The sequence below is a fragment of the Nomia melanderi genome, chromosome 10, assembly GCF_051020985.1.
Source record: "Nomia melanderi isolate GNS246 chromosome 10, iyNomMela1, whole genome shotgun sequence".
Lineage (NCBI taxonomy): Eukaryota > Metazoa > Arthropoda > Insecta > Hymenoptera > Halictidae > Nomia > Nomia melanderi.
This window is the reverse complement of record NC_135008.1, coordinates 17,456,106-17,479,553: the sequence shown is the minus strand read 5'-3', so window position 1 is coordinate 17,479,553 and position 23,448 is coordinate 17,456,106. Positions and strand designations below refer to the sequence as shown.

At 34.2% G+C, this 23,448-nt stretch overlaps 1 protein-coding gene across 6 annotated transcripts in view; it reads left to right on the top strand.

The window, feature by feature from the left end:
- Positions 1–23,448, top strand: part of LOC116428762 (beta-1,4-glucuronyltransferase 1) — a 176,695-nt gene that overhangs the window by 89,826 nt on the left and 63,421 nt on the right. For 4 of the 6 annotated variants that reach the window (XM_031980836.2, XM_076371584.1, XM_076371585.1 and 1 more), the window contains one exon: positions 14,817–21,648. The exons of 1 other annotated variant lie outside the window; for it this stretch is intronic. In XM_031980836.2, coding sequence (XP_031836696.1) covers positions 14,817–15,023 — 207 coding nt within the window. In that variant the 3' untranslated portion in view covers positions 15,024–21,648. Of the gene's footprint in view, positions 1–6,861; positions 7,117–14,816; positions 21,649–23,448 lie in introns of those variants that run through there. One more of the 6 variants, XM_076371589.1, reaches the window with a different exon arrangement.

The following is a 23,448-nucleotide window of genomic DNA, read 5'->3' as shown; positions in this document are numbered from 1 at the left end:
AAACTAAATCTTATATTTGAGAAATATTACTTATTAAGTACCACGCACTTATTGTTTTAAACAAAAAATATTATTTCACGTGAAATACAAAAGTTTAGTAATTTTAGAATTTACGCGCTCATTTATCATATTCTTTGGTTCCTGACATACTTATTGCTTTATATAATATTTAAGAGATATTTGTAAATAACCGAGCGACATTCCCTTAATAATACTGTACTCTAATAACATAATATCTAATAAAAAACGTTTAGTCATTACGAAGGGGACGACGACAAAACGTGGTTCGCGTTCTCTTAAGGATGTGTCTTGATTGATAAAACAATTAATGTTTTAGATTATTCGTTTTTACACTATAAAAACACTATATTATTACTTTATTAAAGTCTTTACAATTTTATAAGCCTCCTTCCATTAAAAATATGTGCGGAACGCCTTACTATGTTAAATCAGCAGAAATATAAACTTTTGTTAACAATAACTCTTTATCTATTGAGTTTTGAAGCTATGTTTATATGACATTTTTTACTTAAAATCACATTCTGAATCAATTCGCAACGTTTCATTTTCATAGGGTGAAATACCCCCATAAGGGTAGTTTCTGATCTTACTAAAAAGATAATACCAGAATCAGATTCTGCGACCTCCGAAACTCCAGAAATAGTTTATTTCGTAGTCATTGATGTAAAATAACAGAAATATGAATTTTGTGTGCGTTTTCACGATTCTGGCCACTGTGCGGCACCAGCAACAGTCTAACTTCACGAGACCTGTCACCTCACCAGGAGTTGGAAGACTTTCGGGTCTGGCTGATTGAGCCTCATCCCTATCCTTCGCCTCTGTTCATCAGTACTATAGGATTTATTTAACAATTTTGAAGGAAATTGCACAACTCAACACACAAATCAATTCACGCTCGCTATTTATACGTTCGATTCAAATACATTCATCTGATTTGTACACTTTCCTGAAAATTTCATCGTTTTCACAAATTTCACACGTTGCGTACGCTTGGAACATTCTAGAATTATCGATTTCTTAAAATATTGATTTTATATAACATGTCATATGTTTTTAGAATGTTCCAATCGTCTCACACACGATACACATATATACACACTCATTCATCACTCATCCACACCGAAAACCATCGTCCCTACAATACTGTTACACGTAATCAATCAAACCTATAAAATTGTAAACTAAAAGACACCTCTTGCCCGCATGTCGTCGTTAGATGTCGAGTCATCTTCCACCTGTACTTACGGGGATTTTTCTTTAACGCGTTGCTAATCGGTTACGAGTTAACTCCGATTTCTACGACCCGATCCGTTCATGAATTATGTTTGCACTTTATTAATTTTTATCTGAAAGCAACATAGATCTTCATGAAAATTGTATTCGTTAACTTAGATTGATTAAAAGTTTAAAATAATAATTTTTGGGTAAATTTTCCGGTCAGTAAAGCGGTAACTGGGTACGGTGTAACATCGCAAAGAGTGAACGGTTTCGAAGGAATTTGTTCGCGAAAGTTTATCGTTTCGAAGATAGACATCATATGACGTAAATTGTTTTTTTCTAGGACTTGGAGGAGGGAGTAGATTTCAGGGTCACCTTCGTTTTCCTAAATGAAACTATTTTTCATTTTTATTATAATCGTATGCTATACATTACAATGCAATATACATTATAATTATTACAACCTATTGTATTTTCATAATTTTATAATTATTTTTAGGTTTTGCTGGGTCACTTATGTACCTTCTAAGTACTTATATCTTTCTTTATACTATATAAAGGTACAATTAATTAGTATCAGAAATCATTTCACTGTTATTAAACAATCTATCCTTGAAAAATTAAAAAGGAAATCAAGATAATGACTAAAGACAAAGATCACTTTTGAGATGTCCTTTTTCCTAATTTTATACGTTTCAAACCATCTTCATTAAAAAATATTGGTCGTGCACGCTGTCCAAGCAATATTAGTGGACGTGGCATAACACTTTCACAGGCCGAATTAACCTTGTGTGAAATAGTGGGAATGGTGAAAAAAGGATTTTCCTTTTCTTGGTCGAAAGTGGACTGTATTTGTTGAATAATGAGTGAAAGGAGTGTGTATGTGTATACAAAGTTGAAGTATATGTGTTGTCCAGTGAGTACAGTGTGATTAGTAATGAACTTTTGTTGTCTATATGTCTGTCTCCATGTCTCTTTCAATGTCTCTCACTATATATTTAGTGATGCAGGGCGGTGTCGTTAGTGTCAAATCAGAAGGTTAAACGATCGGGGTGCTGCTGATTACAATTTTTTAGCATACGCCCACATTACTTGTAGTGGAGGTAGGGGGTACGTCGTCCCTTCTGACCTGCAAGGGTACCAGCGGCTGTGCGCTCGAGGTTTAAGTGGTTGAGCTGCCGTTTTTTTATGATATGTCAGCTGCTGGTCATTTATGACATCGGATGTAAAAGTGTAGCTAGCAATAAAACGCTTCCAAAATTTACTTAGATACTGTTTAGACATGAACGAGCACAATTGGTCATATCATAAATCTTTACGTACCGACGGCTGTGTCTCAACTAAATAAACCGTGCCAGAACAAGTATGTTTAGACTGTATAGCATATACTAATATAATATATTTGTAATCATGGCAACCCAACTTCTATGAGCATTACAACAGAAACATTAAAGCAAAAAATCAAATATTCTAAAATTTATATAATAGCTTCAATTGTATCTAGGGAACCTCACCAAAATTTGAATTTAAAATATCCAGTTTTTGGACTGAAATTCTAAAAATTCTGGTGTAGTCCAGTGAATGAAAGGCACAAAAGAGTTTTGTACAGAAGTTTTAAAAGTTAGTAAAGTTAGTAAAGTGAAGAGCCGGTGCATTTTTAAATAAATATACAATGAAAATTTAATACATGCAATTAGATATATGAATTCGATACATTTTATTCTTTGAACGAACTTTCATACTGAAAGAAAGAGTGCAAGGAGGTTTCTCTGAAATCGGGAAGTTATTGAATTTTAAACAATATTATTAACACGTTCCGTGTCACGGAAATTTCGGTTATATTTTGCTTCTGCACTGTATTGATTTTTTCAATAAAATATTAAGTTATATTCAAGTTTTTGGTCATTTTTGTATATTTTGAAATTGTTTCTTTATGTTTACAAATTTGAACTTTTTTGTCTTAATAATCACTAGGTGACTAGGATTATATAATCAAATTATATAAAACAGAACGATCGTGAAAAGCTTTCTCATAATTACTATGAAAATTGATAAAACAATTAAACATTATATGTACGTATACGAAGTGACTTGGGTCGAGGTCTGTACAACCCGTAGTCGCGGCCTTGAATAGCTGTGGTCGACGAACGATCGCCGTGTGGCGCCAAAGTTCCGTGCACGCGCTCTTCACGGACATTTTCTTAACCTGTCACAGTTTTTTCGAAAACTGGACGTGACTCAGCAATTTGGTTTTCGGATTCGTATTTAGGGTAAGGAACTCTGTAAGGACCACTCAGTGGCTATTACAAAACAAAAGTCGTGTTCCACAGTGTTATCTAAATAAAAGAGAACAATGAACATAATGCAGGATGATTATTTTTGTGTGTCTCTCTGTAAGTACATGCACGTGTGTGTATATTGTGACGAAGTACGCAGTGGTTAAAACCAGTTATGACATTGATTTCGATTCTTGAAACAGTTATGAAAAATCGAAATAAAGTTATAATTGTTATTCGATATAACGATTTCGGATCGGATCTTCAAATAGATATATCGGTTCTGTATCGGTTTTCTAACTGTTATTTTATGGTTTAGAAAGAAATGCAGAACTGAAATACGAAACCAAAATACAGAACCGAAATGTAGAACTGGAAGAGAACAGTTAGGTATAGCTTTATTTAAGTCCTCTATAACTGTACCAGTTTGAACCGATATATAATAGTTTCAAACAGTTATTTTCAGAATCTTTTCAATCCCTAGAAAAAGGTAAAGCGAGTTTTTAGGTAGTGACGACGAGGTTAATGACCAAAGTGAGCCGATTATTAGGTCGGACCGGCTAGTCGCTGAAAACAGTGATATAAAAATCTAAAAACACTAACGAGTGCAATGAACTTCGGGAAGGTCGTCTGAAAAACTGAAAAGTAAAAATATCTCTTTCAGCCCGGCATTTAGTGCGAATCGGATATTACTCATTTTTCAGTTTCTTTCTTCTAAAACGAAAACTTTTAAGTTTAAAAAAAATTTTTTACTGATATTGAAGCTAAATGTCTATTAATAACAAATTTATAAAAAAAATGTTGATCCTAAGTTTTAACTATTAGTTTTTTGCTGTTAACACTTTGACTGTCAAGTAAATAACATAATATAATAAAGGGGCAAGATTTGAAACTTAGTTCGTTCGATGCGTCACCAAGAAAATGAATAATCAAGATTACGTTAAAAATGGTGTCAGGAGTCAAAGTGTTAAATATGAACTGGTCCGATTCGCATCGGTCTATACTAAAACTTTATTATATTCTACCTCATCTTTTTCATAATATAATAATAATTTTTATTTATTATAAAATTTTATATAAACGAAGAAATTCCGTGATCTATAAGACCACTTGTCCATGAATCGAGAACAAGAAAATGAAGAAAAAATTATTGTATTTTAAAGGATAGAAATATAATAGAAATGAAAGTCTGATAAAGTCAATCTAAGAAAAACCGTATTTATATAAACTAGAAAGAAAAAAATGAGAAACACTGAGGTTTTTGATTCTATCTTTTTCATGATTCTTGAATGTCAGAATGGTAGAAACAGTTTGAAACATTTGAACGACAGCTGTACCTTCACACGAATTCCGTTTGACAATTCACGTGATCCAAATACACTAGACTTTCGTATAACGCGAGTTTCTACAACGTGAATTCCTATAACGCGACGAAGATATTGCGACTACTGTTTTCATATATCGCGATTTTCCGTACAACGCGGCAAATAATACACTGCGTTGTATAAGTTTAGCACCACCTATATTTTTAAGTGGTTTCAGATTTTTGATTAAGAATGAGTGAATATTACGAAGCTGAGTTTTAAGGAGCGTAATATATAATACACAGATTTCAGCAAAGTCCTATTGAATTTATTACTATGGGTGAAGCAATATTATCAATAACGTGATTTTCAAGTGTTGCATAACTATACACCAAATAAATAATATCATTTCATTTGGCTTGGTTCAGAGTGATTGAACGTGAGTTTCAAGCTCCTAAAATCTGTTTCAACGTTGTAAAACGTACAATACTTTAAAGTTAATATTTTTTATTAAACAATGGGACGATAGAAACACTTGAACGAAAAAGAAAAATGGCTAATTTTAACGTACAAAAAAGAAAATCTTATTGTTAGTGTAAGAGAAATTGGTCGAAGGTTGGGAAAGTCTCATAAAGTGATTTTGAACGTTTTAAGCAATCCAGGAACATATGGAAGAAATGGTAAAGGTACACAGATCGATAAAAACAACCTCCTCGCGCAAGAAGATCCGTTATAAAAATCGCAAGTAATTCTTTGAAAAGTGGTAGCCACGTTACTAAAGAGTGCAGTTTTTGTGTTTCGCAATAGACGGTATATCGTACTCTTAAAACAAATTTAATATTAGAAGAAAAACATTTTTGACCACATCAAAACGCTTAAGGAAACATAAAATTGCACGTATTGAATGCGCACGAGCTAACATGCATCGTGGTTGGACAAGCGTAAGTTAGTTTTGAATGTTTAAAAAATCTTTAGTGTTCTTCAACTTTTTTAATGTACAGGTCATATTTTCGAGTGAAAAAAATTCAATCTTGATGGCTCCAATGGATTTAATTCTTATTGGAGGGTTTTGCCTAAAGAAACTACGAAAAGAAATTTTGGGGATGGAAGCCTTGTGATCTGGAAAGCGTTTTGTGTAAACCGAATGTTAAAGTTAGCTTTCCTATCTAAGAAAATGGATATAGTGTGAAGTATATAACAATTTTAGGGAATAGATTGCTACCATTTAAATGAGCAAATAATACAATGTTTGAAACAAATTAGATTAATATCATGAAACGTTCAGCGTGTTTTTGCACCAGAATCCAATGGAGAATATTTCGGCTATTATCGTAAGATATATTTATGCCGAAAATCGTCAGTACCAAGACGTTTAGAGGTTGAAATATTCTATTATTGCACTGGCTAACAAAATTCAGATTGAAAGCCAACAAAAACTTATTGACGGTATGCCGAATCGAATTTTTCAGTTAATACAAAACAATAGAAGCCCACTAATTATTAGTTTAAATTATAAAATCACTCACTGTTCCATAATTATTCTAATTGATAATTCTTATTATGGTGCTATACTTAAGTGATAATAAAAAATCACATTTCTTAAAATATCTCGTTTTATTTATTCGACACTTCAATGCGATTTACCTCAAATATGTTATTTCCTGTTCTCTTCAACCATTTGCATCATTGGTGTATGTATATGTTCAATTTTCCTGGTCACCCTCACCTTTTTTCATACTTCCTTATGATGGCTTAAACTCGGATAAATGATTTTCATACATTCCTAACCAAATATATCAAACACTTAAAAATACTGGTGATGCTAAAATTACGCAACGCAGTATATTTTAGATTATGCGCGTTATGCGAGAAAAATTCCCATACAGCACAATTTCCTATAACGTGAATTCCAACAACATGGTATATATTAACCGCGTTATAAGAAACTCTTTTGTAAACCAGTTGGTTAATAATTAAAGAAAAACATTCAGAATTCTTACGTAGTTCGCAAAAAAGTCGATCGTCACGTGTATTCGTTTTAGATGATCCCGTCGGGAGAAACAGGATTCTTCGACGAAAGCAAAGTGTCCGGACCCGCTAATTAACAAGATACGTCAACTCGTTATGTTGTTTAATGTAATCTGTGTTCTCTGGAAACTCCGGGCAAGCTGGTGCCCTGTGAGTGGCCTGCGTCGCAAGAGCCTGGAATGCTTTACACACCCTGTTGCAAGAATGCGTCCCGCGGAGCATGCTCTAAAGGAAATTAATTCCCGTCAACTGACTAATTAAGACGAATAATCACGTGTAATGTGCATTATGCGACAATTCAGTTTTATTAATCAATGTGACCAGTGCCCACGTCCGACTGGTACCCTAGTATAATTTCACTCAATCAGCGCATGCATTTTAGATTCATAGGCTAACAGACACCATATGATTAACTAAACTTCGACCTTTTGCATTCTGAATTTTTTTTATATTTTCTTTTTAATAACTCTGCATTATTTTAACCCTTTGCGGACACGTGTCGATAAATAGCCACCTATAGTTATCATTCGTTTAGAGTAAGATTCTATCGGTCAATTACTGAAATTTCCAGATACATCACTTTTGTGTGAATAACGTGTCTATATATTCGTAATTTTAATATGAATTAATAATAACGGAGGAGTTAAAAATAACCTGTTTATCGAATAGCATAAGAATAAATCGTGACTAATGAAACCGGGACACTTATGTCCATTTGAGTTTGCAATTATTATGGCGTCAGAATTTGTGCATTATTAACGCGGCATTCATCAAGGAAACAGTCGGAACACCACAGACGTTGTCATAATCTGTCATTCTGCTGTTATGTTTGAATAATTATTCAGTGGCACGTTTCCGGAATGGGGAACTGAAGATTACATGCCGTCTATCAGTTCCTTTTGATATTGTCATAGACGTCACGGCCATGTTTCCGCGGGAGCAGTCACACCGTTCCTCTATATTAATTACGACCATCCTCTTGTCGACTATAAATTAACGAATCTCAGTATTTTCTTAGATTTAAACCTTTTTTCCTTGATCAGTGCTTTCTTCTCTAGATATTTCCTTGTTACAGAACCATACAGTTTTTTCTCACTTTGTCCCCTCTATGCTTTTTATTTAAAGTAGATTATATCAACTTGGAGAATTAGCCCTTAAAGTTTTTCGCACTTGTTATCGAATAACCTATATAATACAGCAATTGTTACAGGGTATAAAGGAATATATTCTTGGAAAATTATAAATTTGTAACAGCAACAAAGTGATGCCATAATTGTAACAATTGTAATCAGTTGTAACACAGAATCCAGAAATTTTCTTATAGCTGCACAAATGGAAGGTACTTACGAACGAATTTCTCGAAAATAGAATCTTATAAAATCAAATATTGTTAACCTCTTCTCTCATAACGACTTGTCAGACTCGCAATGAAAATGAGCAAAAGGATATTTGTCATAGAACCTTCACGAAATCTTTTTGAATTCAAATTACATACTATTCTACTGCTATCAATTGTTATACTTCAGAGTAAACATGAATAGAGAATATGTCCAGAATTTTTCTCTTTTTCTCAGTAAATTATTAATTAGAAATTAGGTGTATCGATTATTGCTGAGAAACAAATCATAGGGTAAAGGATTAAGTATACTTAATTTATTTTCTTATATCAGATTAATTTATTTCGACTTGCTTTACAATTATTCAAACGCTTTGTTTATTATATATGGTAAGAAGCGTAACTATTAAAAATAAACATGAGTTTAGGGAATCAGTGCTTACACACAGATTTGCATGTTTGAAAAGCTTCCAGTGTAAAAAGTTTTGAGTCCCTAAACTAATCTGCTATAATATTAGCTTTAGAGCTTAGGAAGATTTCCCTCTCTCCGCAACTGTTTGCTCTCCGTGCTCCTAACTAGCCGCTACAGGGCCAGCAGAAACAGATGGATAAACAGTGTCACGTTAACTGCTCTTGAAAGTCAAGTATCTCAGAATTTTTGCTATTGTAAAATTTGCTAAACTGAAAGTCTTTTATTATGGAAATTATTCGATGTTTTGGATCTAACCATTGACACTTATATTGTAATATTGAAAATGATATTATATTATAACATAAATGATTTTAAATAAAAATATTTTATTTAATTTACAACCTTTTTACACCATTATGATTATATTACTTAACATTTTGAGAAAACAGTTGTCTCCTTTATCCTTTTCAATGTATTACTATTTTCTTATAATTCACTTATACATATTGTTCATATAGGCGCGCACACACACACACACACACGCACACAAAAGATTTGGAAGAAACAAATAACCATAAGTACAATTTTATTTTATACACGTTAATTTCGTAGAATGATATCGCAAAGAACTAACTTGGAAATATACCAGTCAAAACGTATCCTTTCATGGAATCAAACGACAACGTTGATGTGCCAAATATCTTCAAATTATTATCGTTGATATGGCAGACATTTTCAAATCATTGATGTTGGCATAGCGAACGCCTTGGCAAGATATTTTAGTGTCGTTACATGATGCATTCGAGTGAACTAGAAACAACAATACCAATACCAATACCAATACCTCATGCACTGTCAAAAACTGTACCCACGCTATCCAGAAATCTTGATTTCAATTGCTCCTTCATTTCCAGCTGGTAATTAGAACGCGTCTAGCAACACCGCGTACGACTGTTATGCATGGCTCGCCATTGTTACGTACGATTATTCACGAAAACGTATCCAGACTGTAGAACAGCAAGGCGGGATTCCGCCTGTTAGGACTGTCTGACCTGTCTCAGCCGAGGAACCAAGGAGCGAGATTGTCAGGCGTGTGTTCTCCCTTCTCGGCATCTAACCGCTGTAACGTCGGAAACACGGTGCTTCCCGTGGAAATGTCACTATCCGCGGGATATCTGCGAGATGCTGCGAAGAAACTTCATCGCGACCTCGACAAAAAAGCAACCGACGAAATGTACACACACGGACACAGCACGAACCGCGGCAGAAATATAATTTTGCTAACTTTCGACGGTGCACGTTTTATACACGCGTCCGCTATCGCTCTAGACGATGGAACACTTTTTCAATTTCACGAAGGAAACATGGCTGCAAAACGGTCGGCGCGACGGATAAAATAAATATTTTCCTTCCTCAAATTTTTTAAGAGACATTATCTCGTGTTCTATTTGCAAGCCGGAACAAAACGCGAAGCGCCGAGTAATTTTTACCGTTCCGACGACGCAACACGGAATATTAGGTTCTGTTATAATTTTACGGGATATGGGGAAACGGGTCGCGTGTTTAAAACAAGATTCGTAATTCACGAGCCATACGAATAAATTTCGTATCGGTAACAATGTGCGTACATTTCCCGGACGTGTGCTTGATTTATTGACTACGTCGAAGCGAAATGCCCGACGGGACGTTGAATCGTTACAATTCGCGTATTATTGTTCATAAAACGTTTATGGGTCTACGCTTTACACTGGCGAGTTACTTCCGACTAACAATATTCGGAAATTTAAAACACCGATATTTCGTACAAGCTTGCTGATTTGCCTCATTACTGTTGAAAACATAACACTGTGGAACACGATTTTTGTTTTGTAATAGCCACTAGGTGATTCTTATAGAGTTTCTTGTCCTAAATACAAATCCGAAAACCAAATTGCTGGGTCACGTCCAGTTTTCGAGAAACATGGGTTTTTGTAAAAACGGTCGAATTTTTCAGAGGAACAAGTGTTACGTGAAAATTAAAGACGATAGATAGTTAAAATTTGTCACAAAAAATAGAGGAGAGTTGCCTGAATATGTAGCTATACAAATTTTGAATATTACTTATCATTAAATGCTTGTAAATGATGATCAAAGTTTTAAAAAAGGTAGATGCGCGTACTTTGTACGCAGTTGTGTAACATTTCTATGAAAAGTGGGTTGGCTAGCACGAATTTGCTATGCACCATTGGATTCTGCGGACATTTCTGAAAGAGAAACCCCCCGCAGAAAGCGTAAGGACGGTTTTCCTTTCGGACAGGTTAAGAAAATCTCTTTAGTGCCACACGGCCATCGCTCGCCAGGCACGGCTAGTCAGGGCCTTGACTACACGCTATGTATATAGAGCTGAACCCCGGTCACTTCTTATATGTATATATAATGTTTCATTATTTTATAAATTTTCATAATAATTATGAGAAACCTTGTCATGATCGTTCTGCTTTAAATAATTTGCCGTTCAGTATGTGAATACACTAAAACTATTGAATCTGTCAAGATGACCAGTATAAATTTTATTTTCTTTCGATTATTAATATCTTGAAAGTAATAGGTATCTGAAATGTTTTTGAAAATTAATTAGTTAACTGGAACTATAACGAATATTCGGCTCTACTCAGTAGTTTTAATGTTAACTTAAAAATACTTCAGTAAACATCCACTGCAGATGTATGTAAACTTAATAAATACTATCTGTAAACTGAAAAATTCGACCGTTTTTACAAAAACCCATGTTTTTCGAAAACTGGACGTGACCCAGCAATTTGGTTTTCGGATTCGTATTTAGGGTAAGGGACTCTATAAGAATCGCCTAGTGATTATTGCAAGACACAAAAAAAGTTCAAATTTGCTTCACAGTGTAATTAGGGAATGTGAAATTAACATTATCTGAGCATGAAAACTGTGGTTATGTCCGTGAGTCGTATAACACTTAAATAATACCAAATTTGAAACATAATTTATTTATTTCCATGGTATGTAAGTCGTTTTGTACCAAAAAATGGTCGTTGGCTTATTAATAACAAAGGAGTTATTTATATTACACTAACTTCATGCGCGAACGCTTACAAATTCTAACTTCTAAAAATTCTTTGTTATTGGCGCACGCCAATAATGACCATGCGTCGAAATCCACGGCGGCCCGAGCATCGTGGTTGAAAGATTCCCTTTGCCTCTGTGCACTTTTAGCTTGTTGGTCAATGGAACTAACGTGAGAGGTACATATGTAATATTAACGACTGATGCTGCATCCAGAAAAATTTACTGTATAATAAAAGTTGGTATATGTGAGAATAGTTTCTGTACGGGACGACTTTGCCCTTTCCCCACCCATGTTTTTGCTTTATAATTATATAATATATATTATACATTATAATATAATGTAATTATATATCTATAATAGATTATAAATTGTGCATATTTTACACTTTTTGTTTGTCCCTTGCGCGATTTTGTATACGTGCACATTCGTATGTGTGTACTTCTTCGTGCGCGTTTTTTTCGTTAACGTTTTTTTCATGTAACTAATTTATTCGTATTTTCCATGCGGATTTTAATTTTAATTGGTTTATAATATTTATATCGGTTTCTTCACTTGCGCAAAGAGTTCTTCCATTTTATGTCCTTTCTCCTCTGTAATGTTCGATGCAGTCGTTTTACTAGCGTCCATATAACCGCTTTCGTATTTGTAAGTAAATAGAGGCGTGCGTTTACGGCGTTGCGTGGCTGCGAGACGAGCCGATAGAATCTCTGCTCCACGGATTTCGAATTCGAACTTCGGAGCTTCGTATCTCTCGAGGCAAAGTCGTAAAGAATCTGGAACGGTCGTTCACCGCTCGAAACTTCGTCTCGCCTCGGACGCAGTTACCCGGTATCGAACCAAACGCGAATTCTTTCGTGTTATCGGACCGTTCCACTCACGAATCCACCGTAGTGAACCGTTTCCTTCGTCGTCTGTTTCTTATACTATTTGAATACACGGGTATTCATGTACCGGGTAGTAACAGGGGTGCTGAGTTGATCAGAAATCTCTTTTCCGTCAAATAGAATTTCATTAGGGTAGATGGAGGCGAATCGGATAAAAATTCAAATGCGTTTATTTTTATTAATCTCTAAGGTGTCTGTATTCAATATTTAATGTACTTTAGATTATAATATTGCATTTTGTTCATTTATCGTATTCACTCTGAAATCCTTCGAAACGGGTCTATCCAGATCCGGTCGCGCCAGGTGAATCGAATCGCTGTGTTCCTTCATTTTTTATATCTATGCTTATAAATATCATGATTATTTGAATATATTATTATTTAAATATATATATATATATATATATATATATATATATATATATATATAGACGTACTAATAAAGACAAGTCAGGGATCACGGAGCCCAGAAAACGTGTGTCAGTATGTCAGCATTCGATTTAAATAGCAATACTGTCGCATAAAAAGACGTAAATACTAATTTGGAAAGAAGTAGCTAAAAATCTTTTTCGGTTGATACGAACGATATTTCAGGAGAATTTTAGAGTTCAAGGTACTTCACAATAAAAATAGTACCTTTATATAATATTACATAAATCTTTTATACTTCCTGTTCTCAACATTTTCACCGTATCACCGTAACGAATCTGTGCTTTTATCGAACACGATCCAATAATATTTATTCTGTCAAAAGTATTGTTACACCGGTTCTCTTTTATTCTGAAACATACTGCTTCCATAATGTCCAAAAGGTTTTAGAATAAGAACATTCCGGGGCGAAGAATATTCTTTGCACGTGACCTGTATCAGTAGTCGTGGTACTCATATGTAGAAGGAAATATGAAAAATTATTTCGAATGGTGACTCAGACGTGTCTTTGAAATTGTTACTGATTCATTAATACGAAGATAAAATTGTTTTACTAAATTCGAGTTTGACTGATGAAAAAAATTAATATTTTATGTATTATTTGGATAAAAATTTAATCGAATAATTGTTTGGATCCCATAATCGAGTGTAGCGGTACGTGGCTCGCAGCGTTGGTAGGAAATAGCATTGACCGCTTACAGATGTTTAGGTATAGGCAATTAAGCCTACCCTAAAGTCTGTAAGTCGGCGAAAATATTTTACACTTTTTACACGTGCGTAGCTGAATAGGCTACCCTACCATAAACGCTGCCAGCCATGTCCCGTTAAGGCTTCTTCGGCCGCACGGTCAGCGCGGCTCGGAAAAAGTTTCCGAATTAGAAATTCACAATTTTTCCTCTGTCAAAAAAATCGTGGCGACGTTGGAGAAGGGAATTAGCTCCACCCTCGAAGTTTCCAAGGGGTAACGCCTTTCCGAAGACGAAGATAAATAAAGCGGAAAGGCGCGAGGAAGCAGATTACCCGTTCTGCCTCCGAACACTCGTCTACGTAAATAAATAACTTGTAAACATATTTGTCGCGAGTATTCAATAACACATTACATCTCGACATCGAGTAAATTAGTTAAAAGACTTTTATGTGCTAGCATAATACTAATTGAACAGTACTAATAACCACAATTTACGTATATAAAATGGAAACTTTATTATTAAATTTGTTAGATATTTTTTCTATTATTTTCCGTAATCTTTTAAGCCATTTTATTTTAACGACCATAGAAATGTTTCCACGTTTTATTTGAGATAAAGATATTCTAGCTACATTTTGCGAATCTTTAAGTGTGTTATCCTGTTCTTTTTTGAAAATTTTCTAAGGACTCGAGTAAATGGTAAAAGTTGAGACATGGTGTTTCTCTTAAACATTGACAAATTTAACTGAGTTGCTAAAAAGCCCGAAATCTAACAGAACATGTGAAACACAAACTCTTTCGTGCTTGCCCAGTAGTGTAGCATATTTATGCGCATTAATTATTTAATTATTTGTAAATTTTATAGTGCAAGAAACTTTCCAATTCCCCGAAACTAAAGTATAACATATTTTAAATATATTTGTTGTATGAAAACCAAGTTCAAAAGTCGATAATAATCATTTATTGCCTTTAGTCCGAAATCTTTCGCATTCAATACTCTCGTAGACAATCCATATTTCTTCTTCATTCGCCATTCTTTTCAAAAATAAATTGTACTGCATATAAAGTTACATTACTGTCGCTTCCTAACAACAACGAGTAATCTTATGGGCCAACCCAATAAAAGAATGGATTCTTCTATGCAGGTTTACGAGATGTACGTGGCCGGCTACCAGTTCAAGGTACTCTCACCGGTGTTCACGGTGCATTGGGGCCTACAGACGAGGAAGACTAGGCCAGCTTGGCGCGAGCGACAGAACAGCGCTAACAGGAAGCATTTTGAGACGTTCAAGAAGGAAGTTTTCGCCCGTTACATGCGCGATCCCCTAAAGATGATGAAGAACATCAAGTGACGACGACTGCGTCAAAGGTTTCGTCGATCGAACGCGAGATGATCCGGTTCGCCGTCCTTTTTATCCGTTGCTAAACCGATAGATTGACAAAACCGTCGCTTCAAGGTTTCACTACCTATTTTACCCGTCGTATTACCTACGTTCCGCACAGACCCACGGTCATTCCGAGATAAACGTCACGTCTTTTTAATTAAGTGTCACGGGTACGTAAACTTCACTTTAATCGTGGAAATAGAATCGATACGTAGTTAAGTGAATCATCAAACAGGGATTACTTTATACGATACGATTAATAGGAAGTTACGGTTAATGTTAAATACCAAGCTTTGATTGTTAGAGTAATAGATTGGTTGAAACTAAGCTACTTTGTTTGATTGCTACGCGACTGTGATGATTGTTGCTCTCTAGTCGATTGCGTACTGACTTCTTTCAGGAATTGATCGTGATTTGTTATGACAGGTGTTGAAGTTCGAGCAGGGTATTTTAACAAAGGTTAGTGATCGAAGACTGTATGTTGGGGATGTTTGAAAGATTATGTTATTCTTGAGAAGGGAAAAGAACGACAGAGTCAAAATGTCGAGTTTTTTAGAAAAATTCATTTTATTATTATTAATTTCTTTATTTTGGATTTATCATGTATTGATTGCTGTTAAATATTAACAAAGCAAATTTTGAAAAGCAACCAGAAATGAGCTGAATTCTTGTACTCTTAATTTTGTCGGTGCTTTTTATTACTTTTATACAAAAACATTAATTTAGACTGGAAATTACTTTGATACAAATTCTGTCTGAGATCTATTCTAGAATTACAATTTTTTGTTTGAATTAAAGTAATGAGATAATATTTCTGTTCAGTGAACCACAATAGATTCATAATTGTGCTGATAGAAGGTCTAATGAAAATCGATTGTCGTATTTGTCACGATCTTGTAATCAAGAGGAAATGTTTTCTACATATTTTGTATGGTATCCATATCGTGCGTTTGCATGAGAACTAATACGAACAATCAATAAACGAACATCACATTTTAATCCTAATGTTCGTAATAAACGGTTTCACACGTGCTCGTTTAGAGTTAATCTAACATTACATCTTTGGTCCAAGAAGTAGAAATTATGAAGGTTTTAACTTTTAACCAATGAACCCATTCTTTATACTTAATCGTTCCAAAACTGATACTGTGCAGTTTTAACTTATTCGTACAATAGACGTAGAAAATTAAGATGGATTTTGTACCTAGATAAATACCGATCCATGAATCGTTCAAAGAAAACGCAACGTTGTAGATCGTACTATTGTCTCTTTCCTGGTCGACAATTTTCATTGATCATTTCAGCAATATCCGTCCCCAATCAATGAGTAACATATCATACGTAAACAGTCACAGAGTGAACAAGAAATTACCCGTACGCTGTTGTTTATCAGTTCTGGGAAGAAATATTGTACATAGACATCAAGTTCAACGACAGATATCACTTATTAATGTTTAATTTTGTAACATATGCTGTCGAACACGTGGGCTAAACAAACTCGGATTGTATAAAGATCTTCAACGACTGGTGTTATAATTTTGGGCCTAAGACATTGGCGTATTTTCCCTAAATCGATTGATAGATAAAGAATCATCGGTTGTTGTTAATCAATCATAAGTTAGGTACGTTTCAAGTATTCGAAGTTCTTTTTACTCTTTATCAATATCAATCTGAAACCTTTCTGGTTTTGTTTTCAATAGATAGAGATTGTATTTATAAATCTTTTTATTTCAGAAGCCAGTTTACAATTTAAGTTAATAAATTTGTTACAAAAAGGTTTCACAACATTTAACAATGATAATATTGATGTTATTATTTAATAATACGAAAAAATCGTCAATGAAATTTTTTTATTATTCTGTATATGAAATTCAATAAGATAAAACTTGGAAATTGATATTTTGATGCCTTACATCGTTGCTTGTTTTTGTTTTACTATTGAAAATCGATTAACTTTCAAAATTGATTAAAATTGTTTTTCAGGCTTTATTTCACAAGCACAACATTATTCTACAACAGTGTGCATCAGAGAATTGAAAGAGAAACTTTTATTACGTAACAGATCGAAATCGATTGATAAAGAAATTATAATAGAACATTACAACATTATTTAATTAAATCTTACGTACTTATTAAATACTTACTATGGTAAAGTTATTCTATGAACTTCATAGAATAATAAAAAAACTGTCATCAGTGAATTATTCTTATTATCAACAATTCTGGCACTACTTTAGCAGTTATTAAATTATACTTAGCTCAAAGGATTTTGTTGAATATCTGAAGGAAATATAGCGCAAGTGGTGGGGTGTAGTGGTAGCTATGATCTGCGATTATGTTCACTTCAAACGAATTTTTTTCTTACAGAATAACAATTCTATTCAAACAAGTTACTAAACGGTTAAAACCATCTTCTAAGACAAAACTCATTTGAATTTATAAATCGTTGCCAGTGAAGAAGCTACAATAAATAAGAAGAGACGTTTGATGAGTATTAATTTATTTTCTGAGTGACATAAGTATTTACTTAGTTCATTTAGTACAACCACGTGCTACAACATTACGGTTTATCTATTTATCAGATCGTATGGTGTCCTAAGTTTTCAACAGTTTCTGTTAATCCTCATTATTACCCCTTCCAACGTTGCCTAAACTGCAGCCTAATGTCGAGAAGGTATCAATCCAAACTCGCGAACCATTAACAACCCTCGACTCGCTATATTTGTTCCAGCAAGTACGATACGCTTCTGAGAAGTTGACCGACTATCAACAATTCTTTGCTTGTTCCTCTTAATCCTCTAAGACTCCTAATACATAGTAGTAAGGATACCAGGATAATTATTACTGTAAATGTGACATATAATTTTGCACACTTGTAGTTATATAATATTCTTATATTTAGCAATAAAAACTTTAATTTTGAATATAATATACACACTCATGGTCTCGACTACATTGCTCACATGCTAATAAAGTACGCGCTACCGATTGCAACAAGTGACACTCACGTTTCTCTTTCTCTCTCTCACGCTCAATTACACCAATACAACAACGACATAATAAAAACAATCTCTCACACAATTACAAATTCCGTAAGCATATAGAATCTTCGGGTATGGAATTCCACGTAATTGTCTATCATTACACGTCGCATCGTCGCATTTTGTTTTGTTTGCGTTCTTTGTTACACTACTCGGCCAAAAACGAGAATGCGTCGGACATCCTGTTGACACTGTTGCTCTAAGTATTCTCGCGATTAATATTTGGCTCGCTTACAAAATTTTAAAAAAATCTCTTTCACAATACTCTTTAAGAAGTAATCAATTTATTTTAAATTCTTACTAAAATCAATTGTTTAAACATTATTTTTTATTTAATTAAATATTATAAAGTGACAGATAAAAAAACTTTAACATTGCATTAATATCCTTTCACTCATTTGTATTTTTTATCGTTCTGAAGGTCGGATGTCTTGCTTTTTCATTATCGTTGTCCTTCTCTGCAGAGGACAAACAGGAGCTTGACTTCGAATCAACACCACTGCACGATTTGTGCCCGGTGACAGTCCCGATTTTCAGGTGAATATTAATCGCGAGAATGTAGTGAGCATCGCGAATGAAAGTTTCCCTTTGCCCCTGTGCAGCTTTAGATTGCGAGTAGTCGGCCAATTTCTGATAGGCGTGCTTTCGCAAACAGTGGCAGCTAACGGTGTCAGTGAAAAATGACGGTGATCGGTGCGAAGGGTGTACGGAGAGAAAGAAGCGACGGTGAAACAAAAAAGGGGAGAGTGTTCGCGTGCGGGGATGCTGGATCGCACAATCAAGTAGCCGCGATCAGCGTCGATAGCGGTCGGGCTTCTCGTGTCTTCCGGTTCATCGATTCCGCCCGAAACGAGACCGACCCCGCTTGCTGCTTCCACTCACGAAGCCCCAAAGTCATCAGAGACTGCCATGCGGGATCGCGGAATAAATATCCGCCGGTGAGTTTCGCGGCACGTACTCGGCGCACGAGCAGGGGAACGAGGTCGGGGAACTTAAGCGAAACGTACCTCGTTAGCTGTCTGTGATTTAAGAGGGCGGTGTCTAAGTTCAAGATCGACCCGACTGTTTGAGAGGGAGCTCGCGGTGCTTTTTCCCCGCGGAGGGAACGTTAGGCGATTAAAACGGACGGACATCGTCGCAGAGAAAGAAATGAAACTGAATCGTACATTGGATTGCTCTATCCTTGGACAAGAATTGGGACCACTCGGAATTTTTAACATCTTTTCTGTTTTTAGCCAAATTTAACCCCTCCTATTCGGAGGATCTCCTATCAGGACGTCAAGTAATATTTCAAAAGTCTATACAATAATTTTTTCATTTTGCTTTTTAAATATTAAAATGAAGGAAATTTTATTTTGTTACGTTATATAGAGTGTATTAATAATAATTTATGCTACTCTCGTTTACTATGCAGAGTCTTTTTAAACCAATTAATGTGGTAATTGATGATGTATATATAAGTTTTTCAAGTAAACTCCAGACGTTCTCCATTGGATTTATTTCAGGAGAGTTACCTGGCTATGGGGGTACGAGAATTTTTTTGAATAAGAATAATTTTGTGGATTTGGCAACCAATAGTATTTTATTGTGTATAGTAATATATAAATTATTCGTATTTGAATGAAATACATTAATATTTACTAACGTTTGTAGTTGAACTTCATTTAAGCATTTAAGATTTACAAAAAATATAAAAGATGTTGAAAATTGTAAGTAGTCCTAATTTTTCACCTAAAATCTATGAACTACAGGGTAGTTTCAATTTCGCAGTACATGCGAAGGAGTGATTCTAAATACAAAAAAAATAAGTCGAACAGAAAGAATGCCTACATTTTATTTAAAACTTTGCTTTCCAAATATGTATGTATTTTAAATATTCATCTAATCTACTTAATTGTGGCCAATTCTGAATTGCACAAGAAAGTTAATTAATTCGGATGAGGTTCAATGTATTAGGAAATAAATAAAAAATGTACAGTGATATTTCATTGTGCGAATTATTATTTTCGAATAAAGGAATGTTAAAGAGTCTGTTGCGTCTATCGATATGATTTTCAGCTAGTATTTTCTCAGAAATTAAATCTCAAACGAAAACATCTTAATCTTTCTTTCGACTTATATTGTATGCAGAATTACCCCTGTTTCGCTTATACCATAATTCGGAAGCACCCTATATATAGTTAATGAAATCGAGGCAAGGATCGAGTAAGATTGGTCTAATTGTAAGATACTTCGAGAGGAAGTATACACGGTTTTATATTCCTAGGATATTTTTTGCGTAGTTAACATTGCGTGATATTGCGAAGAAACGAAAATTGAAACTTGTGTGTGAAATTGGATTATAACATTTACGTGTGACTAATTTCCCGTCGAGTTTGTTACTGTTGCCAGTGGTTTGATATATTAATTTTTAAATGGCCAATCAAAATGTTTACAGTTTTATTTTCTATTTTATAAACCTGAGCCTATGTAAAAGTGTTCAAAAAGTAGAGGAAAGATTTTGCCTTCTTTCAAAGACATTAACAAATTGTTGATGGAAATATGGAAGCTCGTATTTGAATGACTTGCTAGCCCATTTAAGGGTTAATTAATATAGAGCATAGTTTGGTACTATATTATTTTTCAAAATGTATTCAGTATAAGAATTTAAATATGTTGGTTAATATCGATTAATAGTTGAAAGGCACTAAGAAAGTATCTTGATTTTATTATTTTGCCGTCAACTTGGAGATCTTGGTATGGCGTACCAATCGTCACGTTGGATAGGACGAGGAGTGAGAAAATGGCTTTGTGGGGCCAATTTGCCTGGTTTTGACCATTGCGTCGATTTAAGGTTCGGAAATACAATAACTGAGTGACTTAATGTATAAAGTACGCAAAGATGACATTCAGTATTGGTTTTTCAAATACTGCTACCCTCCATCATTACAAAATTGATGGTATCGAGAAATTATTCGTTTCCGAGTTCCTCGACGTGGAGAGTGGGGACATGGGGACTCGGTAGGCCATTTTGCTGTCCTACACTTCGAAAATCCCTTTCGCTGTCTCGTTCCAACAGCAATAGTAGTTGCTCAACGACTCGTCACTGGTAACCGTTGTATGTGTAAACTGGAACATTTTAAGGCACAGAGTTATTATATATTATAATGTTTTTACGGATGTATGTAAACGGCTAATAGTAATTGTCAAGCGAGGAGATTACTGTTAAGACGCAATAAATCATTATGAAATATAAAGTGCTTCTGTTTTCACGAACCATTCCCCAATACATAAGTAGGGGCGACAAGAATAAAATAGAACATCACTTATTAATAATATTATTTATTACAATTATTACTAATTATTAATACTAGTCTTTAATTAATCCAATAACATTTCATAAAAGCTTTTGATGTTCAGAACCACTAGAATATTATTGTGTTCTGGCAAAACAAATTTAGTTTACAGAAGTTCATTAAACATACTCACGAGAAATTGTCACATTAGAATATTATCTTTATCTTATTCAAGTATTTCGTGAACCAATAAACAGCTGCTATAAAAAATAAATAGAAGAGGGTAGAGTAAATGTTTATTATAATCAATGTTTTTATAAATGTATTGCATGGTATACACCTGATAAGACCTCGGTATAATTTAAGGTGATTAATTTAAGGTCGTATAATTTGTGATCGACTGTAGGTCACTACAAGATTATTTTTCAATTAAGAGCGTTAGAAAAATATTCAGTGAGAAAGTTTCGATGTTATGTAGCTGTTCGAAGCATTTTGTTGAACGTCTGGTTAAAAAACTATAGAAGGTAAGTATAGTACTGGATTCTACGCGCCTTGAGCTATATTTTTCACATTTAAGTCGTGTCTGTATCTCACAATGTAGATTTTTAATTCGTTCTAAACTACAACACGCGGGGCAAAACGGAATACTTCGGCGTCGCGTAAAACGGAACGCCTTGTGTATAGAGAAGAATGGACATGTCTCTAAGTATTGTAAGAAGAGTATGAGTGTACGCACGCGTGTGTATGTTGTGTCTACAACTGTATAAATAAATGTGTGAGTTTTCTTTTGTTTTACGGATCGTTCGAAATACAATAGAACAGGAGTTGTATAGTTATAGTTGTATAGACTTGAAACGAGTAGTGAAGAAGACTGCTCTCCAACGACAAAAAGTACAGAAAAAGACATTTCCAGAAACAAAATAAAAAAGAAGACAATAAAAATTTACCTACTGATATATGCATATTTTGTACTGAAATATATTCGTTTAAAGACAGAAGGCGAATGGATTATGATATAAAATTATTATTATATATTATATATAATTTATTATTGTTATATACAAAAAGATTGCAAAATGTGGTCTCATAGAGATTTCACCAGGGCACAAAAGCAAAATAACACATTCATTTGTAATTTTTGTTTATAACATATAGTTTATTTGTGTCAATTAATAATTTTCATTTGGTGGAAATAAAGATTTTGTATTTCTAAATGACTTAAAATGGACGTTCCGTTTTACCCTACCAGTTTATAGAAGCGGATATTTCAATATTTTTGGAAAATCGTGTTTCCCTTCATAAAAAAATATTTCTATTAAAAAAATCTTTCATTTCCTATAGCCAAAAGTCTACTTAAGACTTCTAAAAAAAGCTTTCATGCGTCTATTGCTCCAGATATTTTATTATTACAATTAAAAAAAAAGCATTCCAGTTTTCCCTACTCTCTCTTACATATTGGGTTACTGTGTAACTTCTGTCTGTTTTAATTTATGGTCTACAGATGTGATTTTTGGAAAGATTTTGTGCTTACTTCAGATTATACATTTTCCATCGCTATTTATGACAGTTTCCAATCTCTGCAGTAGTTTGACTATTCCTTTTTTATAAAAGTCTCCAAGTTTATTGTTAAATTGTAATTGTATTGCGACTTTTGCTTCTTCAAACTTTACAAATTTTTTCTATTTAAATTGTTCTGTAACGTTCGGAAAAGGTGAAAATCTATTGGTGCCAGATCTGAGAAATATGATGGACTTTTTTTGCGACGCCATTGCCACGTACGATCTTGCGTTATCATAGAGATGTCTTAATCCTTTTGTCCCCGAATATGTATTTTGTTTAATATGAATTTTCTGAATAAAAGATTTACGGCTGCGCACTAATCAACCGAAACACATGTGCTGGCAACTGATTAGCACTTAAGCTGTCAGCCATAAAGAAAGATCCCCATGTGATAAAATTTTCCTTTATCTTTAAGGCGTTTTCTAACTTTCCGATAATTTAAAATGTTCACGCTAACTATATGTACCATTCGGGACGGAAGGCTTACAACACTGAAATTGTAAACTCCAAGTTCAA